We start from the raw sequence: 14,595 nt of genomic DNA on the forward strand, positions 1-14,595 counted from the left end.
CGCTGGGCAGTGTGTTTAAGGTGTTGAGCCTAACCGGGTTGCCTCAAAACACGTCTCCGACGATTGTCTGGTTGAAGGCATATGCGACACTCATCGGTGAAGAGAACGTGATGTTAATTCTGAGCAGTCCATTCGGCATGTTGCTGTGCCCGTCTGTACAGCGCTGCATGATGTGGTTGCAAAGATGGAGCTTGACATGGACGTCGGGAGTGAAGTTGCGCATCATACGTAGTTTGAGTCGTAACACGACGTCCCGTGGCTGCACGGAAAACATTATTCATCACGGTGGCGTTGCTGTCAGGGTTCCTACGAGTCTAATGTAGCGGTCATCCACTGCAGTAGTAGCCCTTAGGTGGCCTGAGCGAGGCATGTCATCGACGGTTCCTGTCTCTCTGTATCTCCTCAGTATCCGAACAACATCGCTTTGGTTCACTCCGAGTGCCTGGACCCTTCCATTGTTGAGAGCCCTTTCTAGTGCAAATTAGCACCGCGGTATTGACCGTCTAGGCATGGTTGAACAACAGATAACACGTGCCATGTACCTCCTTCCTGGTGGAATGATGGGAACTGACCGACTGTCGGATCCCCTCCGTGTAATAGTCACAGCTCATGCAATGTTGTTTACATCTTTGGCCGGGTTTAGTGACATCTCTGAACAGTCCAAGTGACCATGTCTGTGACACAATATCCACAGTTAACGTCTATCTTTAGGAGTTCTGGGAACCGGGGTGATGCAAAGCTTTTTTTGATGTGTATATATGTTACTATTTACACATTCATCACGACGTGGATCACAACCGATCTTTCTCTGATTTGGCAGTTGTGTCTATCGTTATTGATCTACGTTATTCAGTAAACTTTCAGGAACAACTAAACCGTAAGGGATCCGAATGTCCCATCAGAGATCAGCTAACTTTCTGTCTTAACATTCGAGAAACTGACAGCCCTGGCTGGTGATTAGGAGAAAATACTTTCGATTCTAGTAGATAAGAGTATATGAAATGTAGCGTATTTTATGTTCCAGTGTTCGCTTTACTGTATTGGAAACATATACCATAATTTTTGAATAACATGTATAGACGGATCTCTAAACGGTTACTTATTTTATTACTCACTTTTCCCAGATATTACTTACAGAATATAGTTTTTATAGCATGAGATTCTAAAGACTCTGTGCTGAATGAGACGTAAGTTCATCACCAAATTCTTCGTCTCCAACTCTCTATGTACACTTGAAGGTAGCAAAGTTGAAAAGTTGAAATAAATGTCCAAGTTGTGAGGGATTCATGTTCCATCCTTAGAAAAAAAGAAACAAGAAAATACGTGCTTCTTTCCCCCCGGCGCCTTTTTTTTTATTGGGTTGAAGTATCATCAGTGGTCAGTAACTAAAGATATTTACATTTGGATTCGTTTTTAAGATCGAGAAACAGTTCGTTAACAATTTGTTCGATTTTATTTACTGTGATGTCTACTTGGTTTCTCGTCTACTTCTGAAATTGCCGTCTGACAGATCTCTTTGTCATGTGCTTTATAAACCATAAGAACAACGGAAAATTAGACCACAAGTTTCGGTGTCTAATGAAGAAAGACACCAAAGACGTGCTAGCAGACGGTATTTAATGATATAGGTAAAAAACCAAGCAGGAATCACTGTAAGTGATGTCGAACAAACTGTTAACGAACCATTATTCGATCTTAAAACTGAATCAAATTATAAACATCTTTAACCACATACCATTCATGATGCCTTACCTCAATAAAGCGAAACGCGTCTAGCGGCAAAAAGCACGAATTTTCTGGTTATTGTAAAGACGGAACTAAAATTACCTCAGGAACTTTAAAGCAACTACGGACATTATAGCCACACAAATGAAGAAAATAAATGTCCAAGACTTACTTACCTGATTAAAAACGAAGGAGAAACTGGGCCAAATGGGAGTCGAACGTCTTGTTCCTAACTGTCGCTGTTTTAAATTACACTCCTGGAAATGGAAAAAAGAACACATTGACACCGGTGTGTCAGACCCACCATACTTGCTCCTGACACTGCGAGAGGGCTGTACAAGCAATGATCACACGCACGGCACAGCGGACACACCAGGAACCGCGGTGTTGGCCGTCGAATGGCGCTAGCTGCGCAGCATTTGTGCACCGCCGCCGTCAGTGTCAGCCAGTTTGCCGTGGCATACGGAGCTCCATCGCAGTCTTTAACACTGGTAGCATGCCGCGACAGCGTGGACGTGAACCGTATGTGCAGTTGACGGACTTTGAGCGAGGGTGTATAGTGGGCATGCGGGAGGCCGTGTGGACGTACCGCCGAATTGCTCAACACGTGGGGCGTGAGGTCTCCACAGTACATCGATGTTGTCGCCAGTGGTCGGCGAAAGGTGCACGTGCCCGTCGACCTGGGACCGGACCGCAGCGACACACGGATGCACGCCAAGACCATAGGATCCTACGCAGTGCCGTAGGGGACCGCACCGCCACTTCTCAGCAAATTAGGGACACTGTTGCTCCTGCGGTATCGGCGAGGACCATTCGCAACCGTCTCCATGAAGCTGGGCTACGGTCCCGCACACCGTTTGGCCGTCTTCCGCTCACGCCCCAACATCGTGCAGCCCGCCTCCAGCGGTGTCGCGACAGGCGTGAATGGAGGGACGAATGGAGACGTGTCGTCTTCAGCGATGAGAGTCGCTTCTGCCTTGGTGCCAATGATGGTCGTATGCGTGTTTGGCGCCGTGCAGGTGAGCGCCACAATCAGGACTGCATACGACCGAGGCACACAGGGCCAACACCCGGCATCATGGTGTGGGGAGCGATCTCCTACACTGGCCGTACACCACTGGTGATCGTCGAGGGGACACTGAATAGTGCACGGTACATCCAAACCGTCATCGAACCCATCGTTCTACCATTCCTAGACCGGCAAGGGAACTTGCTGTTCCAACAGGACAATGCACGGCCGCATGTATCCCGTGCCACCCAACGTGCTCTAGAAGGTGTAAGTCAACTACCCTGGCCAGCAAGATCTCCGGATCTGTCCCCCATTGAGCATGTTTGGGACTGGATGAAGCGTCGTCTCACGCGGTCTGCACGTCCACCACGAACGCTGGTCCAACTGAGGCGCCAGGTGGAAATGGCATGGCAAGCCGTTCCACAGGACTACATCCAGCATCTCTACGATCGTCTCCATGGGAGAATAGCAGCCTGCATTGCTGCGAAAGGTGGATATACACTGTACTAGTGCCGACATTGTGCATGCTCTGTTGCCTGTGTCTATGTGCCTGTGGTTCTGTCAGTGTGATCATGTGATGTATCTGACCCCAGGAATGTGTCAATAAAGTTTCCCCTTCCTGGGACAATGAATTCACGGTGTTCTTATTTCAATTTCCAGGAGTGTAGTTGGCAGGATTTTGTGGATAATGTGATATAATTATAGAGATGAAGTTCTGCCTAGAGAGAATACAACCACTTCCCGTTTAACACCCAGACGTGTTTCGGTGAAGTTTCACCATCATTAGTCACTTATTTATTTTCATAGTGAACATACTGGTGTTTGTACGGATGTCTGACATTCCCTGTACAGCTGATTTTTGTTCGTGTGTCTTTTTTGTCATTGTTTATTACTCTTTTTCAAGCTTCTGAATGGTTTGTAAACTGGCCCTTTATTATCTAGTATTCACTACCTGGCATGAAGTGAGTATCTGATGAACAGTGACATTGTCTGTTAGGAAGCACAGTTTGAATAACATGTAGAGTAATCTACAAAAAACATCATACTGAAACAGATACCATCTTGTCGTACTGCAAATGTCAGACAGTCACATGAATACCAATATGCAATACTGTGAAAATTCGTAAATTTAATAACAGTGGTGAAACGTCATCGACACATACTTGTGTGTTGAACAGAAATTATATATTGTTCACAGAAGCTATGGTTGTGGAATTCAGAATCCAGATCATGAATTTAGAGCGTCCCATGAGTGGTATATAGCATATAAGCAGCGGAGCCAGCTGGCCAATGAAATTTTCATGATAAAGGTGCTCCTGCTCCATCCTTACGCTGTGCACTTAGGTTTTATCGTGCACCAGCTGGAAACCAGCATCACACATATTACGAAACATGTACAAAAATCATTGCTATATGTCGTGCTTTTGTACTGAATGTGTCACATTGCCAGAACCAAACATATTGAGTTGCGTAGATCTTCTAACATAATGTCAACACTGGTGAGTGCCATCGCCAGTCTTGTTTCATTCAGCATTACTGGTGGAGGTGCCACTTGTAGCAGGGTAACACCTGATAAAAGGCCGCTAGAACGTAACATTCTTTGGGATAAACAGAGACCCTTCTTCGAACGGGATACTATACTGCGATACCACTGCCCACTGTTGGGAAGGGTATCACATTTGGTGAAATCGAGCACTGACTTTGTTTCGTCTCAGCATCAGACCGTACTTTACTGAAGTCACGAACAGTACAGAAACCCTTCTGGTACAAGGCTCAGCCCATATATCAGTAGCGAGTAAAAGTTCGTACCGTCCACTTTACACTCGGAAACCATCCACAGAGTTATTCAGTAGCATGTCCGGCAAAAATTCCAAGAGTTACTAGAACGGTATGGTGCAGCACATTTCGTAGATGAATCCATACTGTAAGTTCTGAATGTGAGCAACATGCTAGAAGGTATCTTCCCGAAGTAACCGTGGGCTTAGATGCAGCCACCTTCACTTTCTGTGAGCAGCTACTGGACACGTCCACATTACTGGGTGTGGTCTATCCCGACGTCGAAAATGTTCTGCAGGACACGTAGCACCGCCTTGTGAACTGCCGCCTCCATCTGCATCTCAGTAGGTTTAATATAGACAGTGCTTACATGCACTAAACTTTGAGTGAGGAAAATCCATCTGAGGCCATCAAGCAAGCAGATCATCAGAGACCAACGATACACAACCCAGCAGTTGACATGTTATGTACATGTGGCCATCTACCCAGCTACGTCCTGCGCTGTTTAAAAGACTCTGCACTCTTCATGCGACATAAATGAATATGCTGTAATTAATGCTCTGCTTTCTGGAATTTTGTAATCTACACTTGGAACCACTCAAAAGGAGCACTTACTGGAAGCTTTTGCAGGGATTTCCTGAGGCCCCTATAAGTTAAATAATCTAAAGATGTTCAGAAACTTAGACTATAGTCTTACCTGAGGACATCGGTGAGACAAAATGCAGAGAGATGGACACGCCACCGGCGCTTTGTCCGAATATTGTGACCTGCTGAGGATCGCCGCCAAAGCTCGCGATGTTCCTCTGCACCCAGGTCAGCGCCAGCTGCTGGTCCTTAAGACCCGCGTTGCCAGGGGCGACAGCGTCTCCCGTGCTCAAGAAACCTGCAATTAACCATGATATTAACCCAAGATTTCAATATTTGGACTAAAGGCACTTTATATTCACTGATGCATTGCATGCTGTTAGAGACCAACATTGATGACTTGGACGTGATTTACACCAAATTAGTACGGCATTTCCCGGTAGACGAAGACTCGGATTCATTCAGTCAGTGGAGAAATAGTTACGCGACAATGCTTCCGTCTTGCGAAGCAACCTCAAGAAAATACAAGTTAAAGAAATATTTCGTTAGTTTCGATAGCACGTGGCTTTTTCAATATGCCATGTGAACTTGACGAAACTTACATAGGGGAGAGAAACGCGCTTCCCTGGGCACTGACTTCACATCAAAATCAGGAACTTTGAAAAGTCATCGATAATGGACCATAGCCCTACGAAACAATATAAACTCTCTTTGGAGATAACTAAATCCCTCTACTGGTACTAGGATTTGGAGTAGTGGATTTAATGGCTGAAATATACGTGGGACTGGGCGCTAGAAATGGTGTGTTCACAAAATATTTAACATGACAACTGATTGCCAATAGAGGGATTGCTACTGAGGTGGTCTCTGTTCTCCTTCCATTCTTCATATTTATTGTCCGCCTGTTAGTTGGTGTTTGAGCATAGGGGCTGTACTGACTTGATGGACCATACAGTGCGAATTTTTTGTAGAAGGGCCTGTTTCCAGCCTTTTCCTACATTCCTAACTTCTTAAACGATATTTAAATGCCAAGAATCCTCGATATCGATTTTCCTCGTCTATATAGGATTACGTCCACGTGAAGGCTGCCAGGAGCGTTTTACTTTGGTTTTTAGTGTGTCATTTATAACTACTTGTAGTTCACATGCTAAAATTGAAGTTTTGCAGTTGGTGGAAGAAAATTTAGGAATTCCATCGTGTTTGGCTGCTACTGGGGATTTATAATCATGACGATATTCAGTTTCGGATACCGTCTCGTGTTATGTCTCCGCTTCCCAGTCGGAGAGATCCGCCCCCCTTGGATCTAATCCACCCGGGGGATTAACGAGAAGGTTCGATGAGCAGACCAGCCTGGATGCAGTCTTAGGCGGTTTTCCATATTCCACTAAGTTATTACGGGTCTGCTATCCGATTCCGTCTCACTTACGGGTCTTTCGCCCACTTTTATGTGGATAACACCATTCGCAGGCAATTGGGGTACACATGTTCCGTCTTTGGGAGTTACGGGATGTCGAGGAAAAGCACAGCTGTCCACACCTTAAAGTAACCACAGCAAAATCCATCAGTAACTATGCCGATCTTGTGCCAACGCGGGGTAAGGTCACAAGGAAAAGAAAAGGAAGAAGAAGCTATTCGGTTTCGGATACTTGTCGTGCCGTATCTCTGATTTATTTGTATGTTTTGAACTTTTCAACTAAAACTTTGAATTCTACGTAAATAACATTACTTCTTCCTAAAATATGGATGCATTATTCACCGTTCATTTTTGACAGCTCCTCTTTTGGACATAACATGAATTCCTCTGACGCAAAATTATTCACCCACATCACTAGTTAAAGACTGTCGCTTAATATGTGCTTTTGTCCACAATCTTCTTCATTGACATACAGTACTCATTCCTGAATTTTTGTTATCTTTTGAATATTCACTTTTTGTTGTTTTTAAAGCATTATTTGCATCGTTGATCGTATTTCCTCGCCTTGTAAGTTACAAAGCAATACCAGAAAAGGTTGTTAACTACACAAAACGTAAGGTAAAGAGATATGCAGAGTTAAATGTGCACACATCACACCATAATAAAACATGTTCAAGTATTGGTTGATATCAGTAAACTACCACGTGACATGTAAAAGACCTCTAATAAAAACTACAAAAAAAAAATGGAATGTGAGATGTTACATAACCAATCAAATACATGAAATGATCGGGAATCAGAGCACATATTAGTAGAGGGGTTCATTTTAACTTTTTAAATAGAGACCGTAACACACATTCAAGTCATACGGAAAAAACAATCCTAATTATAGAATGAAGACCACAATCTTTCATATAAAGCGTAATGTTAAGATATACTATGAGCCATTAATGAAAATATCTGAAATATCGTCTTACTACCAAAGAAAAGGTTTTCCGTAGCAACCCTTATAGTCCTTGTATTATCATGTGAGGGACTGCACAGAATTAGCTAGTGGGGGAGGAAATAATAAACCTGAATAGCATAAAACTTAGTACCCGACTAGTAATTATGCGCTAAGCATACCCCTTATCATCGAGTAATCTGAACTAACCAGAGGACAAATACTAACGATGGCTAAGAAGAAGCTCCAGACATCACATAACTGTTGGAAATGCACTTACGAAGAAGAAGATTATACATAGGATGTTAGTGGTATAAATGCAAATATTTCTATTGTATGAGAACAGTGTACCGAACAACATTAAGTCAGCATACTTTTCTTTGGCAGACTAATGATTATTGCCATTACGAGTAGTATGTTCTTAGGTTGGTGAGTACATCCAAGTACGAATAAGGCAGTAAGTTAACTACTAATGGTCATTTTCCCCTGACAGCAAATCAGGTATTGAAGTATGGATGTGTGAATGTAAAATGGATTGTCCACATTATTGTGCAATTGCGACAGCGTCGGGCACTAAATTATGTGATGTGTTTGCGGGAAGACCGTTAGACATAGACATAAAACAACTTCCACACTGAAGCAGGTACATGTTAAGCTACCAATGACCACAATATCTCTTACTATAACCCTAACACACTTTACGAGATGAAAGTTTGTACGAAAATATGACCATAAGAACGTAAAAGGCATGGTTAATAAAAACCTTGGACTCTAATTACCAGAATCGCTTTTCAGTCAGAAGTACATTCGATGGCCATAATTAGCTTGAAAGACTTAGAAGGCACCGCAATTTCTGAACAACACAAAAATTCGATTTAAAAAAATCTGTGCCGACCAAAAAGTCTAAGCTAGTATGCGTATACACGACCGGAAAAAAATGGTACACCGGCAAAGACAGTTTCGATTTGGATCCCATGACAGCGTATCTCATCTGAGGAATAGTAGATGTACTGATAATGGTTTCTACGTCACCCGCCAACAGATAGCGCAGTGGCATAGCTATCCGAGCGCCATTTGCATATACGCTTCAATAGGGAATGCCTACAGCCAGAAGGCTCAGTGTGGTGCAAACGCGTGAAGCAAACAGGCAACAATGATATGAAGATGCACTCGTGCTACCTTCTGCCAAATGAGCGAGTTTGAAAGCGGCCAAATTGTGGCCTTCACAGTGGCAGGGTGGTCCTTTTGAAGAATTGCCACACACCTTCGACGTACTGCGTCAGTCGTTCAACGCTGCTGGTATCAGTGGTAACGCCAACATCTTACATCCGTAGACGAGGTCCTAGGTGCTCACGCAGCACAAACGGCAGGCAGGTTCGTTGTATTATTACCGGCAGCAGTGGTAGATCGCGTCGCTACCACAGCACAAATATTAGGGCTTGTGACCCCAGACGTGTCAACAGGCACTGATGTGAACCTGTTATTAGCAACGGGACTATAGTAACGCACAGCCCATCTTCCACTCACGCCACAGCATCGACCTGCGCGGTGCGACTGGTGCTGTCGGAGGAACACTTGGAAGATGGAATGGCGTGCCGTGGTCTTCAGCGATGAGAGCAAATTCTGCCCGCACGAGAGAGGTGGTCGGCTGCGAGCACGACGTACACCTGGTGAGCACTTTCTCATAGAGCGCATTCATCCAAGACACATTGGGCCCACCTCATGCACTATGGTCTGGGGAGCGGTATGCTATAACTCTTGTTCATCTCTGGTGCTTCTTAATGGGACGGTAATCTGCGCTGGGTATGTTCGGAATGTTGTTGCACCCATTCTTCCTCCGTTCTTGCAATAGGAAGGTGATGTGTTGTTCTAATGGAATAATGCTCACCCACACACTGCCCGTGAAATTCACCGTGCTCTGCAAGACGTACAGCAACTTCCGTGGGCAGCACGATCTCTAAACTTGTGGGATGTGATGGAACGAGAAGTGACTCGTGCGACTCGCCAACCAAGAACTCGTTCAGAACTACGTGAACAGTTCGTGCAGGCCCTAACGTATCCCAGGAAAGTTGAAAGGGTTTTGTAGTCCCCTTTCATTACCACTTTATTCCTTTCCAATGATACAGAACTCTCTTACATGCGTGAGTGAATGAATGTGGGTGTGTTTCATTTCGCTATACAGTAGTTTCGTCTGCTGCAGAGAATCAGAGGTGGTCGTACAGAATGGCCAAACCTTGTAGTTTTCAGGTAGGCAAAGTGGTTTGCTCACATATTGTGGAAGTTACCCTCGTTCGGTTGATGGCGGAAGCCTCATCTTTCGTTTTTTTTGGCCACGGTGTCGAGTGGGACACGTTGGAGTGTGTAAGATGGGCAGTCTGCTTCCAGCTCGCCGAGGGTCTGCAGCCTAAGTCTCTTTGATGAAGGGTGAGTTGACTTAAACGCGTTTCGCGTTGTCTCATGGCGAGACGGGAGCTTTTAGCTTTTGGTCTCGCGTTTCGTCTTATAAAGATTGATTTGCTGGGTCGCAGACAGGACTGCAAGGCTTTTGCAGACTTTCAATTTGATTCCTAATACAGACTTGACTTTGATCCGTAAGAGGAACGTACCACAAAGGCGTTGCATATGTTGAAGCGCCCTCGGTTCAGGGTGAATGTTTGTGTGCCTGCAACTGCGTGTGTATACTTTATTATCTTTCCAGAATCTTAGTAATCTTTGGTTCTTTGTGAATTTTCTTTGTCTCATTTCTTTATGTCCGTTGAAAACATATCCACATTGGTTAATATTAGAGTTTGATGGCCCTGTGCCATTATCCTTTGTCTGTTCAAATGGGTCCTCTGTAAAATGTTAATTGTTCGCAATTGTGTGGTTTGATGTCACTAAAATTTCGCGACGGCAGGTAGAAATAGAGTCTCCGTGAACCACGTGCGCACACGAGTCTGTTGTGAAACGTATAGCGTTTCACAAGCAATTGTACTTAGTTAACAGGCAACAGCAATTCTATAGATGCATTACATCAATGTTTTAAGGAATAAATAATTTTGCCTACAATCTTATCCAGTGTACCGATGTTACGTCTCCATTACCTGTGTCATTTACCTTGTAGCTTTCCTTATCAGCCCATCCATAGCGTTTCCATGTGCACAGGTCCAATAATTAGTGTCCTTTTTTTTATTTAATACAGATGCTCTGGAATAGATCCTGTTTTCAAGAATGTTGCTGCAAGCTGCAGTTATGCACAGTGTTCATGCACTCTTTACTTTATTCAATATTTGATGCACGGTAACAATGCCTGGATCATATTAATAACTACACCCCATTATTTATCAGTGACTTTACTAAGGATGCTCTTTTGTGAGTTTGTCTTATGAATAAATTAAGTAATTTTCTTACTCAGCGCAACCTCTTACTTGTCCGGTGGCTAGAATTGGTGGCGACCCAATCTTTTACGTTGATTTCAATGTCAGATCGGATTTTCTTATTCAAAGTGCGCGTGGCTCTTTTAGCCATCAGGATACATTGAAAGTGCGCTTCACGCTTCTTACACATAGCGACCTTTTATTCACGCAACTTACACAGTGATCGCCAGCTGTACGATAGACTGGATGCCAAAAGTAACGCCTGCATTTCCACTCTCGGAGGACATAACCACAAACTAGTATGTGTCTTTCAGCTTGGGTCGATACCTGTTACTCAGAAACGCTTGTACTATTCATCGGTAAATGTAACCATTTCATGTAGTCCATATGCAATGTTGCAACAATAAATACTGAATGAATTGGGAAGATCTACAAGGGGGTACTAATTCTTTTTTTGGCACTGTATATAATGTTTATTGATCTACTTTATTGCGCCACTGGTGATATAAGATTCCGTAACAGTTGCGTGGAAGAGTGTACCAGCTGCTTGTTTCTTAAAACTCAGATCCACACACTTTTCTGGTGGACAATAATTAAAGTTTTTGTTTCGCGTTAGGTGACGATGGAGATGAAGGTTGTTTGAACATGAACGTTCATTTTGAAGATTTGTGGAGAGAAAGCGTTTCCTCTTAATCATCAAACTGGTATCCTAGAAAACGTCTTGTTCCAAGTATATGCACCCGATTTTGTTACTCTGTTTTATTGTTTCACCTCAATATCTTTATTATTATTATACTTCTTCAGTTTGATTTTTATTAAACGGGACACATCAGTAATTTCGGATACAGATATATAGGTTACCGTTATTCCCGCTACGATATTGTTTACCTTTATTACTTTCGTATTGAAATGCAGTACTGTGTGTTCTTCATGGACAAAGCGTGTAGTTTACGGTTAGCGTTGTGACCTTAAAAATTGTGTAGTGCCACACAACCTCGTCAGCAGAGGTGAGCTGCGAAGAACTGTTTTAATAGTTTAGGAGAGCTGATTATAAGAGGGAATGATCACTTACCAAGCTGCCCCAGGCGGTAATTAACAGTGACCAAAATGACGCCGTAGGAGATGAAGAAGTCGGGACCGTACTCGCGGTCAGAGCCGCTGCCGCGTACGTACGATCCGCCGTACACCCAGAACATGACGGGCAGCTGCGCGCCCTCTTCTGGAACGCCCGGCACGTACACGTTCAGGTAGAGGCAGTCCTCCGAGCCGCTGCCGTCCTGTTGGACGCAGTCGCTGCCGTACTGGGTGGCATTACGCACTCCATCCCAGTTTCCTGCCGGCTGCGGAGCCTGCGACAAATTGTTGGAGTAAATTTCAAATCGCGTAGTGCTTCTTCAGATATGCGTTAATCAACCTTTTCATTCAACTGAAACAGATACAGATATAATAACCATAAGTGCTGAATGTCACATAAAGTCCGATTGTCTTTGTGAGGTAGCTGCATGTCCTACCTTTACGCATTTTTTGCAGGAATCTCATTCTTGCCTACGGCTGCTTGTAGTCATGCAGCAACAGCTGATTGGGCTGTATCCAGTGGTAAAGAAAATAATCTTCGCCTGTCCCAGTGATTCGTTGTTTAAGGTTATCGTTCGCATCGTGCGTGAAGTGAGTAACTTTCACTTGGTGCTTACAGTTGACAGATAGCATTCTTGAAATGTAGGCACGTCGATATCTGTATCGTGGAACCTTGTCGCATTAATAATTGTTTCAGACAGAGTGTTTGGTATTACGAAGTGCTTTCAATACATAATTCATCCCCCTTTTTTCTCTAGCAATTTCGTCTGAAAAAAAAAATTGCAGCATTTGTTGTGAGACATTGTGGATCATTTCCTCTTCAGCCTCTATAGTTTCATAAAGTTCCGATCGGTGGAGTGTTTACATGTAGACTTCAAAATGGTGTCTGTAACAGAGAGACGTTCCAGGCGGAGATATCGCTGAGTTGCTTTGGCGGGAAATCAGAACATCGCAGATATTCATAGGCGCTTGCAGAATGTCAACGGAGACTGGAAGTGACCAAAAGCATGGTGAGTCGTTGGGTGAAGCGTTTGTCGTCGTCGCTAGAAGGTCATGCAAACCTGTTCGATCTCCTGCGTGCCGGCCAGACGCACAAAGCTGTGAAACTGAAGAAACGACTTCAGCGTGCTTGTAGCCACAAAAATGCAAACGAACATCTTTATAGCAACGCAAGGCTTCGCACAAGTCTGCAACCCGAGAGGAGCTCAAAATACTTAATTGAACTGTTCTCCCAGACCCACTTACAACACGGATCTATCAGCTTCCAACTTCTGTGTGGTTTGCCCAATGAAGCATGCACTCCGCGGGAGGCAGTACGTCGATGATGGGGAGGTCATTGATGCAAGCAAGACGTGGCCTCCGCCGTCTATCAGTAGTGCAGTACCTACCGGGAAGAAAGCCCTCCCAGTAACGTAGTGTATGGCTGTCGCACTGGACCAAGTTTCTACATCTACGAGTTGAAAAATTGGGTTTTGTGGCCAAAAGAGAGGGGAATACTAAGGTATATTGGAATTATGTCTTTCCGATGGCTTAACGAAGGAGGCAATAATTAAGAAGTTTGTTACCTGTAATTAAATGTTAGAACTTACAACCAACATCATCCGAATCATCATCATATTCAAACTAAAATTTCCTGATTGACTTTCAAATTAACATACATATATCGATTCACCTGCGCGTCGTTAATGCGACCGGTAGACATAATCATAATCAGCAGAACGGAAACTTATGACCCGCGGATTGGACTGGACTGGAATAGAAGAGTACTGAACGTTGCATTGTGTCCGGAAACGGACGGCATTCGTACCAGTGCGTTACCCATAAACATTAATGTCGTGGGCGCAGTAGTTTTGACCCTTTGCGCTGGGAGAGATACCGTTGCGTCATGTTACCGGGCTGCCCAAGGGCTTATCTATGCACCTGCGTGTCGTTAATGCGACCGGTAGACATAATCATAATCAGCAGAACGGAAACTTATGACCCACGGATTGGACTGGACTGGAATAGAAGAGTAGAAGAGTACTGAACGTTGCAGTGTGTCTGGAAACGGACGGCATTCGTACCAGTGCGTTACCCATAAACATTAATGTCACGGGCGCAGTAGTTTTGACCCTATGCGCTGGGAGAGATACCGTTGCGTCATGTTACCGGGCCGCCCAAGGGCTTATCGATGCACCTGCGTGTCGTTAATGCGACTGGTAGACATAATCATAATCAGCAAAATGGCTCTGAGCACTATGGGACGCAACTGCTGAGGTCATTAGTCCCCTAGAACTTAGAACTAGTTAAACCTAACTAACCTAAGGACATCACAAACATCCACGCCCGAGGCAGGATTCGAACCTGCGACCGTAGCGGTCTTGCGGTTCCAGACTGCAGCGCCTTTAACCGCACGGCCACTTCGGGCGGCAACCAGACAATCGTCGGAGATGATGAAGCGGTATTATGTGGGGCCGACATACGCCGCTGGTGATCATGTAAGGCGCTGTATGGGCTGTACGATAGTGCAACCAAATCGGCAGCATATTGGCGAGGCATTCGTCTTCATGGACGACAATTTGGGCCCTCGTCGTGCTCACCTTGTGAATGACTTCCTTCAGGACAACCACATCGCTCGACTAGAGTGGCCAGCATGTTCTCCAGATATGAACCCTATCGAACATGCAATGGGATTGATTTAAAAGGGCTGTTTACGGACCACGTGACCCACCAA

The 14,595-nt window shown here is 44.4% G+C and overlaps 1 protein-coding gene across 1 annotated transcript in view; it reads right to left on the reverse strand.

The window, feature by feature from the left end:
• The window catches only part of LOC124607254 (cholinesterase-like), a 63,297-nt gene that overhangs the window by 35,497 nt on the left and 13,205 nt on the right, over positions 1 to 14,595 (reverse strand). The window contains exons 3-4 of the mRNA XM_047139528.1: positions 11,881 to 12,157; positions 5,208 to 5,393 (exon numbers count right to left, since the gene is read on the reverse strand). Coding sequence (XP_046995484.1) covers positions 5,208 to 5,393; positions 11,881 to 12,157 — 463 coding nt within the window. The remainder of the gene's footprint in view (positions 1 to 5,207; positions 5,394 to 11,880; positions 12,158 to 14,595) is intronic.

This window comes from Schistocerca americana, chromosome 3, assembly GCF_021461395.2.
Source record: "Schistocerca americana isolate TAMUIC-IGC-003095 chromosome 3, iqSchAmer2.1, whole genome shotgun sequence".
In the NCBI taxonomy this organism is placed as follows: Eukaryota; Metazoa; Arthropoda; class Insecta; order Orthoptera; family Acrididae; genus Schistocerca; species Schistocerca americana.